At 52.4% G+C, this 19,649-nt stretch overlaps 2 protein-coding genes across 5 annotated transcripts in view; both read left to right on the forward strand.

Moving 5' to 3' along the window:
- Positions 1 to 103: 103 nt before the first annotated feature.
- On the forward strand, positions 104 to 19,213 carry CCDC134 (coiled-coil domain containing 134). Of its 4 annotated transcripts, XR_004620967.1 has the most exons (8): positions 656 to 877; positions 2,028 to 2,146; positions 3,014 to 3,135; positions 3,334 to 3,418; positions 5,415 to 5,596; positions 5,890 to 5,961; positions 14,042 to 14,240; positions 18,533 to 19,213. XR_004620967.1 is itself a non-coding variant. In XM_002929275.4 (7 exons), exons 2-7 carry the CDS (start codon positions 2,044 to 2,046, stop codon positions 14,165 to 14,167), a joined length of 690 nt encoding a protein of 229 aa, XP_002929321.1. In that variant the 5' UTR covers positions 104 to 254; positions 2,028 to 2,043; the 3' UTR covers positions 14,168 to 18,120. The 4 variants fall into 4 exon arrangements, 3 of the variants coding, with proteins under 3 accessions (XP_002929321.1, XP_034500186.1, XP_034500185.1); XM_002929275.4 differs by lacking the exons at positions 656 to 877; positions 18,533 to 19,213 and adding an exon at positions 104 to 254 and having other exon boundaries at positions 14,042 to 18,120; XM_034644294.1 differs by lacking the exon at positions 18,533 to 19,213 and having other exon boundaries at positions 657 to 877; positions 14,042 to 18,120.
- A 136-nt stretch (positions 19,214 to 19,349) lies between these two features.
- The window catches only part of SREBF2 (sterol regulatory element binding transcription factor 2), a 65,655-nt gene continuing 65,355 nt past the window's right edge, over positions 19,350 to 19,649 (forward strand). The window contains exon 1 of the mRNA XM_034643689.1: positions 19,350 to 19,592. Within this exon, the coding sequence (XP_034499580.1) occupies positions 19,505 to 19,592 (88 nt within the window). The 5' untranslated portion in view covers positions 19,350 to 19,504. The remainder of the gene's footprint in view (positions 19,593 to 19,649) is intronic.

A 19,649-nucleotide genomic window follows, 5' to 3' on the forward strand; every position in this document is an offset into this window, starting at 1 on the left:
CCAGGCACGAGGTGGGCGGGACAAGACTCCGGTTTACAGCGCTCGGGACAGGGCGGGGCGGGACCGGAAGTGAGGTCTTCTGAGCGGCCGTCGCGGCCGGCGCTCATTGGCCGTGGGCGGCGCTCGGAGGTTCCAGCGCTGCTGCCGGCGCGTAGTGTGAGGTTCCGCGCCTCTGCTGTTCCCCCGGTGGACCCTAGAGCCGGGCTGCACACCGACGTCTTGTCCGCACGCCCCTTCCCGCACCCACCTGCCTGGTAGGTGGGGGCGGGGGTCCCGGGAGGGCGGGCTTCTGGTGGGGCTGGGAGGCAGGGACCAAGGGCCCCCAAACCTGCTGCTGGGGGTAGGGGATGAGATTCGCGGACCCGAACGCTTCTCGTTGGAAAGACTCGTTCTCCCCTCTGGGAGACCCCAAGCCTCGGGACAGCAAGCCGGGTCCGCAAGCCCACGTAGTCGGCTCAGAGCCTGGCCCCGACATGTCACCGTTACAGAATGGGATCAGAGTCGCGTACGCTGCGGGGAAGAGCTCGGGGAACGTACGGGGCGGGGAGCGGGGAGGGATTGAGAGGCACGGTAAGTGGGAGTAACAGTAGAAAAAGTAGGATCCGCCTCCACTCAGTCTGCTTTTTCGGTTTTCCTTTCCCACTTCTCTCCTGCTTCGGTCATTACCGGCTATCTGATACCCCCTGGCTTCAAGTTCTGCCCTAGCGCGGGTCTGGTTCCCTTGAGTCTAGAGCGTGGCGTTGGAAGGCAGGTGGTCCTGGGTGAACTTGGGACTGCTTTCCATTCTTGAGGCTTCACCTATCTCATCTTCATCGGGTGGCACCGGGGCGGTTCTCTGAATGACCTCTGCAGGCTCTCTCTGTCAATCACTGAGCAGGTAGGTGTTCTGCTAGAACAGTGGCAGCTTTGAGGTAGCCTATGTTCATTTAGAATCTCATTAGCCCGGAAATAGCTGAGTGTCTTTGGGCAACCACCTCACTTTTCTGTGCCTTGGTTTCCACATTGGTAAAATTGGGCACCTGTCATCTTAGTGTGAGACCTCCTCTGACCATTGCACCCCACTAACTCCCTCATCCTTCTGTGCCTGTTTTACAAGTTTATTGATTGTGTGTTTCCTCTACTAGGGACATAAGTACTATGAATGCAGTGATTTTTGTTTGTCTTAGACACTGCTGTATTCCCAGGTCTAAAACAGTGCCTTGAACGTGATACTCAAAAAATAATTAGGGAATGGTGCTTGAATAGGAATGTGTTGCTTGTGGTGCCTGTGGTTCCAAAGTGAGTGAGTGACAGACAGTCTTCTTACCCAAGACTGTGCCCCCTCCTTTCCTGCCCTGCATCCCTTCTTCTGTTCTTTTTTTTTTTTTCCCCAAGATTTTATTTTTAAGTAATCTCTACACCCAGTGTAGGCTCGAACTTACAACCTTAAGATCAAGAGTTGCATGCTCCACTGACTGAGCCAACCAGGTGGCCCCCTTCTTTTGTTCTGATGACAGAGAGGGAGGGAAACTGCAGAAGTTTCACATCTCCCCTGACTGCCTGGGCTTCCTTAACCAGACACCTTCCTGGGGTCCAGGATGGGGTGTGTTGAAAGTGACCAGCCCCTCTTTCCCCAGACACGGTGCCTCACCCAATCCTTTCTCCCTACAGCAAGGAGGGGACTTCCTTATCTCTATTTTACAAGGGAAAAAGTGGAGGCTCAGAGAGGCTGAGCAGTTTGCCCCCCAGGGCCCACAGTTAGAGGCAGAGCCAGGGCTCTAGCCCAGAATTCTAGACACTGACCCCTATGCCCTAAGCATCCCTATATTGCCAATATTATCTGTTTTCCTCCCTCCTACCATCCCACAGTGTTTATTATGTGTCTGGTGGTCACCGGCCCTGGGCTGAAATTGGGGCTCCAGGGCTTCCCAAAGCTGGGTTCTTGGTATTTGGAGGCCATGTCATGTTGGGAAGTTGCTGTTCACCTGCAGTCTTTATTTTATATAACCAAGCTCTGGATCTCACCTCTCTCTGGGTTACCTTCCTAGCTCTAAGATCTTGGATATGGATCTTCTTCAGTTCCTGGCCTTCCTCTTTGTCCTGCTATTGTCGGGGACAGGAGTCACAGGCACCCTGAAGCCCTCCCTGGACCCGAGCCTGGAGATCTGTATCCTTTGGAGTGGGAGGTGGGGTTAATAAGCTATTTCTGAGGAGGTCTATAAATAGTCTTTCTGTACCCAAAACCCCTTGGATTCCAGGATTGGAGCAGACCCAGCCTATGGAAAGGTGAGGTGCTCTAACCAAACCTTGATCAAGTCCATTCTCTTCTGATCCTCAGTTTCCCCATATGTTAAATGGAGAAGGCAAGGCATACTTCTCAGAGCCACGAGGGCTCTGAGGATTGTTCATGTGCATTGCATCTTATGGGTGAGACCCTGGATTGAGACTCAGGCCCTGGCATACTGAGCTACCTTCTCTGGGCCAGGCCTTGGGGACACAGAGAAGAGTCAGGACCAGTCAGTCCCTAGCTTTGAGGAATTCACAGTCCTCATACTGTACTCTGTAGTCAGCACTTTCATGAACCGTGGTCGGGAAAGAGGGGCAGGGAGAAACATGGTGCTGTGGCTTTTGAACTGGGTCTTGAAAGAACAGAAACTCATGGAGAAGGGGTGGTTGGCACCCCAGCCGAAGTGTACAGTGTAAGCAGAGGAGTGGAGGCTCTGGGAATAGTGAATGGTTGCAGCAAGTGGCAGGAAGACAATAGGAAGGGGAGGGCAGGAGGCAGGTCCTGAGGGTTGTGTTCAGGGTGTTCGATATAGAATACTATGTGAAATGGACGAAGGATAGGTTGCAGGATGCCTATGCCTCTCTGTTTGTTTCTTCCCTGGAAGTGGGGGGAGGGGGAGTGTCTCAGCCATGGGCATCTATGGCTCTTGCAGATACTTTCTGGTAAGAAATGGGCCCTCTGGATTGGGACCACTGGAATGTCCAGGCAGGAGTATGGGTGCCAGCCCCTTAACTTCATGCTGCTCAGACAAGAAGATGTTTGAGTTGAAACGGCGAGAACAGCTGTTGGCACTGAAAAACCTGGCACAGCTAAACGATGTCCACCAGCAGTACAAGATTCTTGATGTCATGCTCAAGGGGCTCTTTAAGGTGCGTGTGGGCATAGGGCAGCTCACGGCAGGCCCAGTCTTTGATCTGGGCACTGACAGATGGGTATGAGTTCCCTAAAGGGATCGTGTTCAGTGAGGGGGAACTACATGCACAAAAGATTTGAAATAGGGTTTAAATAAATAGGGTCATCTGTGAAGGGCTCTGCAAGGCCACTCAGCCTGGGTGGGGTTCCTTCAGGTGCTGGAGGACTCGCGGACAGTGCTCATTGCTGCAGATGTGCTCCCAGATGGGCCCTTCCCCCAGGACGAGAAACTGAAGGATGGTATGGTCTTCCCAATCCTACCCTTTCCTCCTCCCCACCACCTTGATCTTCTCTAGCTCCCCCCCCCCATTCTTCTCACTCTTTTTTCCTCTGGAAGTATCCTCTTATAACACCTTCCAAGTGGTCCCTTTGAGTGAATGGATACTTAATCCATATTTCTTTGGGCATTTCTGGACTTCAGAGCCAGTTTCTGGATATATTCCTTTGTACTGTACTGTGCTTGGGGGAAGGGAAACAGGAAGAAGCCTCTGCCCATGACCCCACCTCAGGGATTCTTGCCTTTTCTACCATCCTGACCCTTGTGGTAGAGAAGGCAAGGGTTGTTCCCATTTGTAGGAGAAAAAAACTGAGTTCTGTTGAAGAGACTGGCCAGTGGGGGCAGTTAAGAGTGCTCTTTACTACTGTTTTAAAGCCCTGACCCCCTTAAATCCTTTTTGAGACAAGGTGGGAAGAACAGATAAGTAAGATAATGTTCTGTGTCCCTTCATTCCCTCTTCCAAGAGTTGTTCTCCTGGGGTAGTTCCCCCCTCCCCTGTTAACTGGTTGTATTTTAACAATAAAACTTGTTAGATTACACTGTCTGAGAGGGGATGGACATAGCACTTATATATCAAATGGTGGGCACTTTACAAACACCGTCTCGAATCTCCACTCTAACTCTGAGGAAGGCACTATTGCCTCCGTTTTCCAGATAAAAGGACAAGTGGTTTGCTCTTGCAAACGTGTAAACCGAGCTAACTCCTGAGTTCTTTGAGGTTCAAGATTGTTCTGAGACCCAGAGGTCCCTGTTCCACTTGTCTTGGACCCAACCTGGCATATCTTTGGAGGAGTCCACTTATCTCTCTGTGTGGCCTGGCCAGTGCTGGGAGGGCTGCCTTGGCCTTATCTGCAGGGATGGCTCAAACAGGGACTTTCAGCACGGCTGGGTATGTAGTTCTATGTCATGATAGCCTAGGTGGGAGGGACCTGCTGCCATGATAGACACACTAACTTAGTCGGAACTGATCTTTTGATCAGAGGAAAGACATTAGTGGCAAAATTGGTGAAATTCAGGGAAGATCTGATGATTAGTATTGATGTTAATTCCCTTGTTTAGATAGTTGTGCAATGGTTATGTAAGATGATAACATTAGGGAAGCCAAGTGAAGGAATTTTATGATGTATGATAGAAGCCTGAAGTTATTTTAATATAAATCTCAAGAAGCATTTAAAATAAAATAAAGAGGCACCTGGGTGGCTCAGTTGGTGAAGCATCTGCCTTCGGCTCAGGTCATGATCTCAGGGTCCTGGGATTGAGTCCCACATCAGTCTCCCTGCTCAGTGGGGAGTCTGCTTCTCCTTCTCCCTCTGCCTGTCCCCCGAGCTCCTGTGCGCGCACACATGCTCTCTCTCTCAAATAAAAAAATAAACATCTTTCTAAAAAGTTAAAATAAAATAAAATTGGAAAGCTATAGAAACAACAACAACAATAAAACCCTAATGTGTTCTCTGGTCATCCTAATAGACCTGCCCCTCATATACACTGCAATTGTGTTAATACTGGGGCCTGGCTCTGGATATTTGGATGCCAAGTTAGGGAAGTCAGACCCAGCCAAGCCTCATGTGACACATGTGTCTTCATGTGCAAAATGGCACCCACCTCTCTGGTCCCCACAACAAATGAGATACAGAGGAAAGAGCATGGCCTTTGCAGTCAGACCTGGGTTTGTAGCCCAGATTTGCCTCTCACCAGCCATCTGAGCCTCAGTTGCCCATCTGTACAATGGGAACAGCAGCCACATCTCTCTCGAGGTGGTTTTGAGAATTCAGTGATCTCGTGGACACAAAGCCATTAGCATGCACTGCACATATGGTCAGCACCTGTGGAGAGTGGCCCAGTTCCCTTCTCTGATTTGTAGGCTTAGTGGGCTTCCGTTCTCTGAAGGGTGGCTGGGGCTGGCCAGGTGGGCAGTAGAAGGGCATCTGCCCAGGGCACTCATCAGGATCCTCTCGCCAGCTTTCTCCCAAGTAGTGGAGAACACGGCCTTCTTCGGTGATGTGGTGCTGCGCTTCCCAAGGATTGTGCACCACTACTTTGACCACAATTCCAACTGGAACCTGCTCATCCGCTGGGGCATCAGCTTCTGCAACCAGTCAGGCGTGTTTGACCAGGGGCCCCACTCGCCCATCCTTAGCCTGGTAAGGACTGACCCGGGCAGAGGGGGTTCAGGGGCCCTCTGCCTGGTGGTGTACCGTGAACCTTGCATCTGCCTTCAGTTGGGCCTAAATGTCAGCCCTTGGCTTTGTTTTCTGTGATAAGCCTCAGGGCACCTTGAGATCCCGTCTCAGGGGGTTCTGTGCTGACTGGGTCCCTCGGGGTTATCACCTGTTCCACATCTGCCTAAGCCTTGGGCCCGGGTCCCACCATGGAGGGAGTGGCCATGGGTAAAGTGTCAGAAGGCAGAGGATGACTAACTTTTCCTCATCCACAGATGGCCCAGGAGCTGGGGATCAGCGAGAAAGACTCTGACTTCCAGAACCCATTTAAAGTAGACCGCCCAGAGGTAAGCTGCTGGGGCCTATGGCCATGTCTCCTCTGCCTCTGCTGGGTCATGGGAAGCCCGGTCATAGAGGGGCTGGCACACCTTGGGTGGAGCGTGAGGGCTTTCAACTTGGAGCCAGACATGCTCGGGTCTGGATGCACATACCATCACTTACTCATTGGTGCCTTTAGTCAAGCCGTCCCTGTCTCAGCCTCAGGCTCCCTGTCTTTTCACCGGGTATGGACCCCAGCTGTGGGGGGCAGTCAGGGGCTGTGAGCACACCCATCCGGATGTAAAGTAGACATCCAGCATCAAGTGGATGCCGGGGAGGTAAGGCCTTGTTTTTCTGCCCTTGAGCCTCTGAGTGCTCAGCCAGGCTTCTGTCTCACATTCCTGCATATGCTTTCATCCTAGTGGGCTGAGGTGGGCTCTGAGGGCTGAAGGCTGCAGGGTGACAGATGGGGACACACACATTAGAGGGGAGGAGGGAATCAGAGGTGGCAGGGCAGGGCAGCAGGGGCAGGAAAGTCTGGAGGACTGGACTTGTCAAATCACAGGCTCTCATCTGGTATAGGGAGGAGTGTCAGGGTCCGTGAGGGGTCTAGGATTGTAGCCTGCTACTGTTTCATGGGTGCTGACAGGTCAGAGACATCAGTTTATTACAGTAGAAGCAATATCCAGACTGTTGGCCTGGTCTTGTGGGTTCCCCTTGTTCCCCAAGTCACCCAGGGGTGACCCAGAGGGGCCCAGGCAGCTGTGCATGCAGTGAGTTTGCACGAAGCTGAAGAATACCAAATTTGGGATATTCACAGCCTTTATAGTGAATAGAAGCAAACCTCCTCTTTGGGGGCAGTCATCCTGTCACCCTTCCACGTTGTTCTCTGCAAGCAGTCCTGACAAATGACCCAGATAGAGTGATCAGGGCTTTGCTTTCTTGGTGTACCCAGTGAGAACATGCAGGGATGCTCAGGGCCGTGGTTGATTGCCTCCCCCACAGTTCACCCCTCAGCCCTCTTGGCTTAACTTAAATTTCCACATGAATGTGCTGTTCACTCTGATTGATCTGATAGGTAGAGGCCAGGATCAAATATGTTCAGTTTGTCTCATACTGCCATTGGATGAAGGCTGCCATCAACAGGACTCTAAGCAGCAGGCCAAAGCCAAAATGCCATGTTGATCTCAACCCTCCAGCGTTGCAGACTCAGCCAGCTGTGATAAGTCCTGGGCGGGCTGGAAGGTCTTATATTGGACGATTAGAACGTGGTCTGAGGCCAGTCAGTTACCCATTACCATCCACACAAGAGTTTAGACTGACCTGCTGATCTTTGATGTCATTGTCAGTAATTACAGGGAGCAATATATGGACCCAGAGCAGTCCTCTTCCCTAGTAAAGGGACATTTCTTTTTTTTCTTTTTTTTTAGAGAGCGTGCACATGCATGTGCTAGTGGGTGGGGCGGGGGGCAGAGGGAGAGAGAGGGAGAGAATCTTAAGCAGGTGCCTGACATGGGGCTCAGGGCTCCATCTCACACCCCTGAGATCATGTCCTGAGCCAAAATCAAGAGTTGGTTGCTTAACCGACTGAGCCACCCAGGCGCCCCAGTAAAGAGACTTTTCATGGCCCGCTGTCTCCCACGTGTTACTACTTGATTTGAGTCACCATTACATTATTGGTCTGAGCCCTAAGGGCAATGTCACTATGGAGTTGCAGCCTCAGTTGCCCTACTTGGCATAGTGGAAGGTCACTCAGGCATCAGGAGAAGCAGATGCATTTGTATCTGTCAGATTAAAACAGGTTGTACTGCTGTGTGTGTCTGCACAGGGTCACTTCAGGAGCTGCTTTTGATGGCATCAGGCATATTAGAATACTTCACTACTGACCACATCCCTGTGAGTTTTCCTATCACAAGGATGAGAGTGACACACACAACAACTGATCACACTGTCAGCTGCAGCTGCCACTTGGCTTGTGCAGACCCTAGGATTGTTTGCCAAGTGGCGGTGCTGGGTCTAAGAGACCAAGAGGATTAATTGTTCCCTCCCCAGATGGTAAGATTATTGCTACAAAATCAGGGTGTCACATCCAAGGACCTATAATTCTACTTTTTCTCCAATCATCCCCTATTCTCACCTGGACCTTTCTTTCATCCAGAAGGGTCAGATGTGAATGGGACAAGGGCATTTTTACAAAACATTCAGAGACACATCGTATCTTCCATCTTGGGCCACATGGGCCACTGTAGGGGGACTTGGAGGGAGCATACTCAACCAAGTGTCATCCTAATGATCTCAGGTCATACCATCCCAACCAGGGACTCTTGGTAGTCAAGCCAGAAATACAGAGTCCTTTGCTTTGTGCCCATCCACGGTGGCAGGTATGTTTCCACATCTAGTACAATGATGCATTTAGGTGGCAGTGCCGGTTAACTTGGTAGTGTAGTCTTGATCAGTGTTTTGATTCTGGTTGGTCTCATCAGAGAATGGGCCTTCTGAGGGGCATCTAAACAAGTGACCTGGACTGTTAAACTGGACCACAATTTGTTTCCATAGTTTGTGGCCCCAGAGAGGAATGGTTGTCTTTCCTCTGCCCGTCTGTAGTCTTCTGGGAGTGGGCCAGATGGCTAGGATGTTAATAAAAGGCAGTAGAAATATAACCTGCATCGTGAAGAATATTATCTAAGCAAAGGTGGTGGCTTCTAATTCAGATCATTATCTGACTGGCCTTAATGGCAGTCAGTCTTCCAGCATTGTCATTGGGACTGGATGGCCACCGCTAAGAGACACCAGAGTCTAAGGTTCCCAAAAGCATCCCCAGGTTTGTTGAGGACTGAGTGTATAATTGTGCTCTTGGCTGTAATTTATTACAGCAAAAGGATACACCACAAAATCAGGAAAGGGAAAAGGCTCATGGGTGAAGTTTGAGGGAAACTAGGCACAAGCCTCCATGAGTCCTCTCCCAGTGGAGTCCCCCATGACATACTTCATTCCCCCAGCAACAAGATGTGACTTGTGAGAAGTTGTCTGTTAGGGACAGACTCAGTGCCTAGACTTTTTATCGGGAGCTGGTTACTTAAGCACCCTCTGCCCAGTGCATACCAGAATTCCAGACTCCCAGGAGGAAAGCAGGTGTTCAGCATAAACCACATTGTTGGCAAAGTTTAGGCCCAATGAGCCACTCATTCATGAGGGTGGTGGGAGCACTCCCAAATCCAAGTTTCCAGATACCAGCCAGGATCCAACCTTAAAAGCAGGTCTTTCAGAGGATAGGCTATGTTAACTCTTCTGGACAGCATCATTAGCTCTTAATTTAGGTGAACAGTCAGTGGGCCAGGCATGAGTATTTAGGGGAACCTCTGAATCCAGGGCCCCCTTGAACCAGTGGCTTTGCTTCAGGCAGCAGAATGGGAGATATGGGTTTCCCTACTAGGGTTGCTGTCACCCCATCGCGTAACATCCCTCGAGGTTGCTTGCTTACATTGCAACCCTGATAAATGGCCAGTGTAAGAACAGTCAGGGCATACCCAGCAATAATATGCAAGGACATTGCTTGCATATTATTGCTTACATTGCAACCCTGATAAATGGCCAGTGTAAGAACAGTCAGGGCATACCCAGCAATAATATGCAAGGACACTCAGGACCATGGCAGATTGCCTTTCCCAGTGAGGGGGACCCACAGAGATGCTTTATTGCTGTGACGTTGGCTCTCCTTGCCTTGTAGGTCTTGAGTGCCTCTGACACAGGAGGAGGGTAAGAGCATGCACCAGAGAGAACGGGTTCTAGGATAGATTTAGTTTGGCTTTGTCCTAGTGTGCTCTGCTTGGAAACAACCATAGCAGCAATATCCTTACCTTACTTCGCATTGGCTGGATGGTCTCAAGATTTGACTCACTGTTTGGCGTCCAGTATGGACCTGTCCCACCAGCAGTAGTTCAGGTTTACTCAGCTCCCCGCATGCACTCTCCATGCCAGGGAGTGCTCCGGGAGTCCTCTCCTACTACTTGTGTACCTGTCACTAGAACGAACTTGTATCAGGCTGTCTGTTGGCCACTGCCTCCGTCCAGAGGGAGCTGGCCCTCTCCCTGCTCTTCCTATGCTTACAGTCTGTTGGGGAAGGCAGCAGGGAAACAGTCTTGATCTAGCGTGATCACTGTACCAGGGGAGGAGGGAAGTGTGGGGAGCTGTGGAACCCCTGACAGGGAGCCTGACCCTGCTTCAGCAGGTGGGTGGTGGAGGCTCTGGGATAAGTAAGACTTGCTGGCTGGACCAGCTTGGGGAAGACCTTCCAGGCAGAGGGACTAGTTGCACAAAGGCTCAGAGGTCTAGCCCGTGGGTTTATTTATCATTCGGTGAACACGTACTAAATCCCAGCCACGAGAGACTAGCGCTGCTCTCCTGGGAGATAGTCTATAAAAAACATACAGTATGGTAGGTGGTGGAAAAAAGCAGGGAAATGTGGTTAAGGATTCAGGGACACGGTGGAGGTACAATTGCTACTTCATGTGACTCAGACACAGGAGGTCTTACTGAAAAGATCTGAACAAGGTGAGGGAGCCAGCTGTGTATCTGGGGGAAGAACATTCCAAGCTGAAGGAGCAGCAAGTGTGAAGGCTTTGAGTTGGAGGCATATTTGGGGGAGGGGAAGACGTGAGAAGATAAGGTCAGAGTAGGCCAGATCACAAGACCCTCAGGGGTCTTCTCAGGGGCTTTGGCATTTACTCTGAGACACGTGGAGAGCAGCGTGATGGGCTCTGACTTCCCTTTTTAAAGGATCATCTTGGCTGGTGTGTGGAGAGTAGTTTAGGAGACCAGGGTGGGAACAGGGACACTGAGGAGGAGGCTGCTGTGCTTGTCCATTTGGGAGTTAATGGCAGCTTAAACCAGGTGACAGTGAGGATGGTGAGATTCTGGTTGCTTAGAAGGTAGAGCCAGTAGGATTTGCTAAGGAAGCAGATGTGGCATGAGAGACTCATTAAGAAGGACTAGAAGACTTTTGGCCTGCACACGTGGAAGAATGGAGCTGCCATTTTCTAAAATGGGCAGACTGTGATGGGACCAGGTTGAGGCCTGGATTGGAGATCAAAACTTTATTTCTGGACCTGGTGAGCATCTGAATGAAGATGTGAAGGAGGCGATTGGAAATATGACTCTAGATTTGGGGTTGAAGCTGGGGCTACATATGTGAGTCATGCCTGTGAAGGAAGGTATGGAGAGCCACGGCACAGGTCCTGTCCTATCACCCCAGGGCAGGTGAGCTGTCAGGGCAGATAGAGCAGTGACCAGAGGACTGAGGTCTGGGATGTGCCTGCAGGTAGAGGTGGGAGGATGGGGAGGAACCAGCAAAGAAGTCCCAGAATGACAGTTGGTGTGAGAGTAGAATCCCAGGAGAGGATCGTTTCCCAGAGACCCTGTGAGGAGAGCGTAGCAAAGAGGGAGTGAGCGGCTTGTAGAATCTGCTGGAAGGCTGAGGAGCATGAGGCCTAAGAACCAGACACTGGATTTAGGAACATGGACCCTGGCCATCAGAGATCCTAATATAAGCTGTTTTGGTAGAGCAGTGGGGACAAAGATTGGATTTCACGAGAATGAGAGGTAAGGAGGTGGGCATAGCAAGTGCAGACCACCTGTGAAGAGCTTTCTTTTCAAGGGGAACAGACCAACGGGAGAATCGCTGGTGGGGGTGTGGATTCCAGGGGAAATTTTCGTCAGGTGGGAGAGACTAGGCATGTTGATGGGGACGGCCCGTTAGGGAGGAAGAACTGGTGGTGCAGGGGCAGGAGAGTTGCTGGAGCTTCATCCCTGAGCAAGTGAGGCAGGGAGGGAAAGGTTGGCCTTGCCTCCAAGAGCGGTGTAGGCACAGAAGCAGCTGGGTTGGTGGGTATGGAGGTGGGAGTTTGTGGAAGTTGTCTTGTGAGTGCAATGGTTTGTGGGGAAGGAGTGGAGCAGGGTTGGGGGCTCGAGAAGGTGTGTCTAGGAGAACGGCTGACTGAGCAGACCAAGGAGACATCCTGGATTGCCAGGCTGCATGAAGGGCCCACTTGAGTTTAGCATCAGGAATTTAAAGTAGGTGTTAGTTAGGCCTTGTGGGGAAGGGGTCTAGGGAAAGGAGAGGCAGTGTTTCTCTTCTGACCCAGCCTGGTGAGGCTGAGCCAGCTGGGGTTGGAGGGCCCAGATCTTTTGACTTCCTCTACCACCGCCAGAGCCACAGGGTATGGGGTCCTCTGTGACCTTGGGGGGGAGGGCCGTTCTCCCAGCTCCTCATCCCTCCCAAGAGGATCAGAGTTAACTCATAGGGATAGGAGGCAGAGTGTGGTAGGGGGGACTTTGGCCAGGAAGGTGGGAGGCCTGGGGGCTAGTCCCAGTTGTGCCTCCCTCTTGCTGTGTGACATAAGCATATCACCGGCCCTTTCTGGGGCACACTTTTCTGATTTCACCCCATCTTCCAGACTCACAGTTCAATCTAACATGGCAGGTAGATTGCTCCACAAGGTAGAGCTTCTAGTTTGTTTTTAATGTCTACCTTGATCAAACATTGATCACGTTTGCCCTAAGAACAAATAAAATGGGCATATTTCACAGCACAGTTAACCTGAGTTTGGGGTACTGTTATTGCATTTTATATTCTAACCTGATTCATTCGTTCCTTTAAAAAACACATACTGAATGCCATGTATAAGCCAGGCCGGTCCTATGCTAGGGAGCGATGGCACAGTGAGCAGCACCTGACACGATCCTCGGAGAGTGTTCTCCAGTGGGGGTGACAGGCACAAAGCATGTGATCCGGAGGGAGGAGCCAGCCCCAGCCCTAGCCAGGAGTCAGGGCAGGTCCCTGAGCGTGGTGACTGCTGAGCAGGAGCTCACGTGGCAAAGGGGGCAGGGGCTGGAAAGAGCATTCTGGGCCTGGACCACAGCACATGCAGAGGCCTGCAAGTGGGAGAGACCAGGGAATCCAAGAACCCAAAGCGGAGAGTGTGAGGGAGGAGCACAGCAGTGGACAGCATGGGCCTGCAGGTGCCTCATGTGGAACTTGCTCCTGAGAGTAATGCAGTCACAGAAGGGTTTAAGCAGGAGTGTGACACGGTCAGGTTTACATTTTGAAAAGATCTAACTGCGGTGAGGAGAATGGCTCGAGAGGGACCAAAGTGCGTGCAGAGAGCCCTGGGAGGCCCGAGAGTCATCGGGTGGGAGGTGGAGGTGGTGATGGGGTTAGTGATAGGAGAGACGGAGAGAAGTAGGTGAGCTTGAGAGAGACTTAGGAGTTACAGTGAGCCAGGCGTTGGCCAAGGACTCTGTGTAGAGGGAGGGAGGTGGGGGTGCGGCACCCTGCAGTTCGCAAGGACAGGGACACTGGAAGAGGACTGGGTTTTTGGGGAGATGGAGCCATGCCAAGTCTGGGGCACGTTTGGGACATCCTAGTGGCATTTAGATCTGGAGATGCAGATTAGAGCGGTAGCCGACATCGACACCTAACAAGCCATGGGTTAAGATGAGCCATTCTGCAGAGAACAGAGGCCCTGGGGATTGCACTTGAGGAATGCCTCACTGAAGTCCTCCTCCTCCCACCCTGGCTCGCCCTGTGTTCCTGTCTCTTCACCAGGACCACCGTCCACGCACCTTGGAAGCCGTGAACCTGGGCACTGCCGTCTTTCTTTTCCACCTTTCTCAGGTTCTGCCAGTTTGACCTCTGACCCACTGCTTCCTATGGGTGTACTTCTTCGCCTGGGCTTCCCTGCAGCTTGTTCACAAGCAGCGGGCTGCTTGCGGTCTCTTGCTCTCACTGGCTGCCCCCCCGCAGGGGTGTGGCGGGGGGGGGGCGTCTAGGTTGTCTTGGGCACTCAGACCCTTCACCCTGAGAATGTGCCCCTCTCTAGAATGTCCTTTTCTTCCCTCACTCTGTTTGCTTGGTGAGCTCCTGGTTATGTTTCAAGACCCTCTAAGCTGCTTTCCCCAAGCTCATTGAACTATCTCCTCGTCTGCGGGCTCCCTGAGGGCAGGGCCCGTGTCTAGGCAATCTTCCCGCTGCCACAAGCCCACAGCAACCTAGCTCAGAGCAAACTCTTTGCTGCTGGCAGACTAAACCGGACTGCTCTGTTCCTCTCTCAGTTCATTTCCAGTACTGACCCTTTCCAGAAGGCCCTGAGGGAGGAGGAGAAACGCAGGAAGAAAGAAGAGAAGCGGAAAGAGATCCGAAAGGGCCCACGGATCTCAAGATCCCAGTCGGAGTTATAGCCGGGAGCAGCCCAGGGCCCAAGGGGCCAGGAGGAGACCAGTCCAGAGGAAGAGGCGGAGGCATCGACTGGTGGTGAGAGCTGCCCCCCCCCCCAACGGGGAGGTGGCATTTGCTCAGCCCCTTGGAGCCGGCTCTGCGCCCTAACAGAAGTGGCTGGGCCACAGAGGGCTGGATTTCCTTCCAGGGGCCTCCCTGGAGAGGGTGCCAAGGGGGCCTTCAGAGGGTGCCATGCTGCATATCATACCACGTTGAGATGCTGGGGGAGGCTGGAAGGATCCCGGGCTCTGAGCCACTCATGGAAGTGCTGTGCCTGCTGCTGGCCCCACTGTGGCAGTGAGCTGCCCAGTGCAGGCCCCAGCCCCTGCAAAGACACAATAAAAACCAGCAAACCCTCTGGGCTAACAAGCTAGTTTGGGCCCCAGGGAGCTGTGAGCCCTTTCCTGGAGCAGGGGCGGGCAAGGCAGTGAAGCAGGGGCTTGGCTTAGGTCTCCTATTCCCTTCTCAGCACTCTCCTTCATAAAGGAGTGTCCCGGGTATTTAGCCAAAGACTTCAGAGCAACATGATCTCTGTCATCAGATACTGGGGACAGTCCATGAACAGGCGCAGGGTAGAATCAACATGTCGTCTCTGGCAACCTTAGGAGCCCCTTGGCCTGTGGGTAGGGGATGTCAGGCAACAGGCTCTAGCTCTGCAGGAGGCCGTGCTTTGTAATGTCAGGGCTGCCCCAAGCTGGCTTGGTCAGAGAGCTCCCCATAGCAGAGACCAGGGGCCACAGAGCAGGGCAGCTGCAGAGGGAATTAGGCCCTGAACGGGCAGCTACCCTTTCATCATGTCCCTCCCAGGCAAAGGAGGAAGGGGCTCTGGTGGGAATTCCAGTTCAGTCTCTTTGACCTTGCCAAGCTAGGTCTGCCTTTTAAAAGGGGAGAGACACATGACCATCCCAGAACCCTCCAGCCCCCCACACTGACAGAGTCCAAGAGAGATGGGAGTCTTGTCTCAGCCCCTCAGACTTGCTGAGTGACCCTGGCCCAGCCCTTCCCTGTGCCGTGGCTTCATTGGCAAAATGAATTTGATAATGTCTGAACCCTCTGCCCAGCCCTCAGCTGCTTCTCTGAGCCTGGGGCCCGCTTCTCAATGGCAGATGCTCTTCCCTGATGGTTCTGCTATCATCCATTAGGTTTGCTGAGCATCCCTGTATGCACAGCTAGAGAGGGGCCCAGTCGTAACCCATCTTCACCTCTGGCCCATCCGGCTCCCCTATCCTCCTAGGCTCATCCTTCTACACCCTCAGCCTCTCCGTCTTGGTTGAGTCCTTCCTCTCCATCCTCAAATGGGCCCAAGTTTTCCCATCTGACACCTTCAAAGAAAGAAACAGAACTACTCTGCTCTCCCTCTGTCTCTCCTTCCCTTTGATGCCATTGTTGTAGTTACTAGTTCCTGGAACTCCACCTCAAGTCTTACCAGGCAGAGCCTTCCCACTTCCTCCTCAGAAACTGTAAAGGCCGGAGGGCACTTGTTTGTCCAGCTTCCGTGCAGCCAGGATTCTGTCCTGTGAGCCATGTGCCATCAACCAGTTGTACCAGCCTGTTGTGCTGGTGGAGGTAATGGGTTGTGCTGGTGGAGGTAGTGGCTGCTGGGACCAGAGGTAGCAGTGGGGCAGGGGATGGGGTGGTTCTAGTGACCAGACTAGACTAACACCAGGGGTGCCCAGTGGTGGCAACAATGATGTCTTCAGTGGTGGTTTCAGCATGGTCTTCGATATGGTTCCTGTCTGCTGAGCTTCCAAGTCCAATCTCAGGCACCCCTGGAGAGTCTGGGAGCTCCCCTGTATCCTCAGGCAGGGTTTTTCAAAACAGTGGCACTATTTACATTTAGGGCCAGATAATGCTTTGTTGTGTATATGAGGATGGCTGTTCTGTGTGTTATAGGACATTAGCAGCATTCTTCGCTTCTGCCTACCAGATGCTCGTAGCAGTCTCTAGACATTACTAAATGACCCAGGGGCAAAATCTCCCTGGTCCACAGCCCTTGTCCCTCCTTATCCCAGCCTCACATCTTCCTCCCCTATCCTGTAACTGCCCCAGAGAGATGTTGTTGGAAGCTCTTCGAGATGATCCTTCCAGGCTTCTGGGCTGCTATGTTGTGCTGGTTCTCTACCCTCAGTCTGAATCTGCTCTGTCTCTTCCTGATTCCTTTCCTCTCCTGCCCCTTAAACAAAGCATTTTTTTTAAAGATTTTATTTATTCAGAGAGAGCACAAGAGCATGAGCAGAGGGAGGGGCAAAGGGAGAAGCAGACTCCCTGCTAAGCAGGGAGCCTGGCCCATGGTGGGCGGGTGGGGGGGGGAATCCCTGGATCCTGAGAATCAAGACCTGAACCGAAGGCAGATGGCAGATGCTTAACTGACTGAGCCACCCAGGCGCCCCCTGAAGCGTTTTTTTTTTTTTTTAAAGCTTAGTCTCTCCTCTCTGCTCTTTTCTTCTTGGCAGCTGAACCTCTGAGACCCTGAAGCTGATGGCTCCTGCCCTCTTGCCACTGATAACCCTCAGTCCTTATGTTTCAGCTTATCCAAAAGCAAACTTGTTTCCCATCCCCAAGCCTAATCTCTGTGTCAACCATGGGGTACACATTCTTGCCTAATCCTGGAGGAAGTGACAACTGAATCCTGAAAGATTGGAGAAGGTGGGAGAAGGTGACAGGCACTGTGAGCAGAGGCCTAAAAAGGGAGGCGACAAAGGTAGTAAATGAAAAAGCATATTCAAAGTTCACTTCTCTGACCTGTGGTAATTGCCCAATCTGTGGTAGATCTCTGGATATGTGGTTGTCTGGTCCCTCCCTTTCCAGGTGAAGAACCCAGGTCCTGAGGGGTGACTTGTCTAAGGCTGCTCCAGCCTTGAGTGCCAGTCTGTGTTTTACCAGCCAGGGCAAAGTGCCACCTGGAAGAGATGTTCAGTGAGGTGGGATCCAGGGCTATAGGGAGAATGCCAGTGTTTTGCTGAGGCTGGGTACGGTGCAGCCAGCTTTCTTCTGCAGTTTCTACTGAGCCTTCACTTGTGTCCCCTCGGGCCACTTCATTAGCACCCAGCCTGTGGGCAGGTCCAGAGGGGAGTTGTGGGGACAGCGCAGAGTGAGAGGTGCTGTGCCCACTTTCTGGACCTCCTGCTGCTCAGGCATCCCTCTGCGGGGGTGGTTATTGAGGCTCTGGGTTGGGAGAGCACTGGACCAGAGTGAGTTATGGTAGGCCAGCAGACAGTCGCCCCTCAATGTGGGGCGCCCTGTGAAGAGGCACAGGCAAAGGTGGCACTGCCCAGGTCAGTGCCTGGTCCCAAGGAGAGCAGCAGGGTTTGGTTTTCTGTTTCAGGGTGAGACTAGTGGGTATAGTCTGCATGTAAACAATGAAGAAACATTCTTGTCCTTTTTCCCCAAAAAATAAGTCACTATTTTTTCTTATGCTATACATGTTCATTATAAGAAGTAATTTAAACAGTACTGAAATACCAAGAAGAAAATAAAATTCACCCTAAATCTAACCACTCCATAATCATGACTGACTCTCAGCTGTTGGGCCTTCCAGCCTTTTAGCCCTTAATGTGAACACATAGATCCCTATTTTTCCAGTTACAATAGCTATTGTGTATGGGCACATACTATATGTCAGACCTTATGCCAAGTGCATGCTGGCAGCAGCTCCTCCTGCCTCAGGGCCTTTGTCCAGATCATCTGTTCCCCTGGCTACAGCAGACATGATTCTTCAGAATTTTGGGTTTCATCTTAAATGTCAAGAGTCCTTTGTTAGTTGCATCACACCCAGGACTTTCCCTTGATTCCTTGTATAGTTGTCTGCTTTTCACATTTGTCTAATGTCTGTTCTCTTCACTACTGGAAGCTCTCAGAGGGCGGGAACTGCCTCTTTTTGCCTGTCAGAGATATTCAATAAATATCATCAAATGAATGTGCAAATGATTTCATTTAATCTTCAAAACTCTGAGAGGGCACTATTTTCCCCGCATTTTAGAGATTTCAAAACTGAGGCTTAGAGCAGTTATTTAGGCAGCCCAAGGTCACACTGCCTAAATGTTTGCCTCCACGTGGCCTGTGTTCGACTCTTGACCACAAAGCAACAGTTCTCTCTTAGGAAACATACTTTTTCCTTTTTAACATATTGTGAGAGTCTTTGTCAATAGATAGACACTTACGTACATAATCTTCCGTGATGCCGTGGTGTCCCATTGTGTGGATGTAATTTGTTCATCCAGTCCTTTATTGGGCTTCCCAATTTGTCCCAGTTAGAGGACTTTGGGATGAATGTCTTCGAATTTACATATTTGCGCACTTCTTTGAGCGCTCATACTTTTATTCTACAGGACAAATTCCTATGAGTCTGCACATTTGTTTATATCGTGACCAGCTGCAAGATGGGGCAAGGAAGCGCCTGAAGGAGTGGGATCTCTGCGGCCCTGTGAAAATGCTCCTGCCTGGGTCACACCTCAGGAGGCCTGCGGTGGTCTCGGGCACTACCATTGCTTTTAAAAGTCTGCAGGCGGTTCTGAGTTACCCCAGCTGAGGACCGTCGTAGTTGGCGTGTGGCTGCGACAGGTGCAGAGGCATCGAAGTTGTAAAACGCGCTCCGCACTCGGGACAGTTCGCGGCCCGCGCCGAGCCTCCATTTCTGCCTTTGTAAGAGGCTTGCGAGGAACGCGATTTGAATGATCCAGACTCCTCCGGGCCCCAGTGTTGGGGGGCCAGGTTTGATTCTACCCGCTCTCCCAGGCAGGCTGGGCGGGGGAGCAGCTGGGAAGATGACGTAATGTGCTCACAGCTCGCTCCGGGGGCGACCGGCTAGCGGGGGCGGAGAGTGTTAACCCTTCAACCCCCAGCCGGTGGATGGAATAGCTTGTAGAGGCAGACCTAACAGAAAAGGGAGAGGCCCCTTTAAGCCTGAGGAGGAAGGTTGGGCTGAGGACCCAGAGGCCTCTCTTCGCATTCGCTACGGGCCCTCGGGGGGTGGGAACTCGCTATGCAAATCTAAGCTGCTGATCGATGACGCGCCATCACCCCACGCGCCGCTTCGCGCGCCGATTGGCCACGAAGAGCCTGGTCCCATTGACAACAAACAAGGGGGCGCGCGGCCTGGGGGCGGGGCCGCAGAGGGCGCGGGTTGGGGCGGGGGAATCCCGCCCCGCCCCTCCCGCGCGGCGCAAACATGGCGGCGGCTGGCACCGGCCGGTAAGGCGGTGCCGGGAGGAGGCTGTCGGGTGTCATGGGCCGTGGCGGCGGCACCGCCCCCGCGTCTCCCTGAGCGGGACGGTAAGGGGGCCTCCGCGCCGAGCCGGGCGATGGACGAGAGCGGCGAGCTGGGCGGTCTGGAGACCATGGAGACGCTCACAGAGCTGGGCGACGAGCTGACCCTGGGGGACATCGACGGTGAGTGGTGGGTGGGTTGGTGGGAGTGCGGGGGCGCGCGGGGAGGAAGGGGTTACG

The sequence above is a fragment of the Ailuropoda melanoleuca genome, chromosome 15, assembly GCF_002007445.2.
Source record: "Ailuropoda melanoleuca isolate Jingjing chromosome 15, ASM200744v2, whole genome shotgun sequence".
In the NCBI taxonomy this organism is placed as follows: domain Eukaryota; kingdom Metazoa; phylum Chordata; class Mammalia; order Carnivora; family Ursidae; genus Ailuropoda; species Ailuropoda melanoleuca.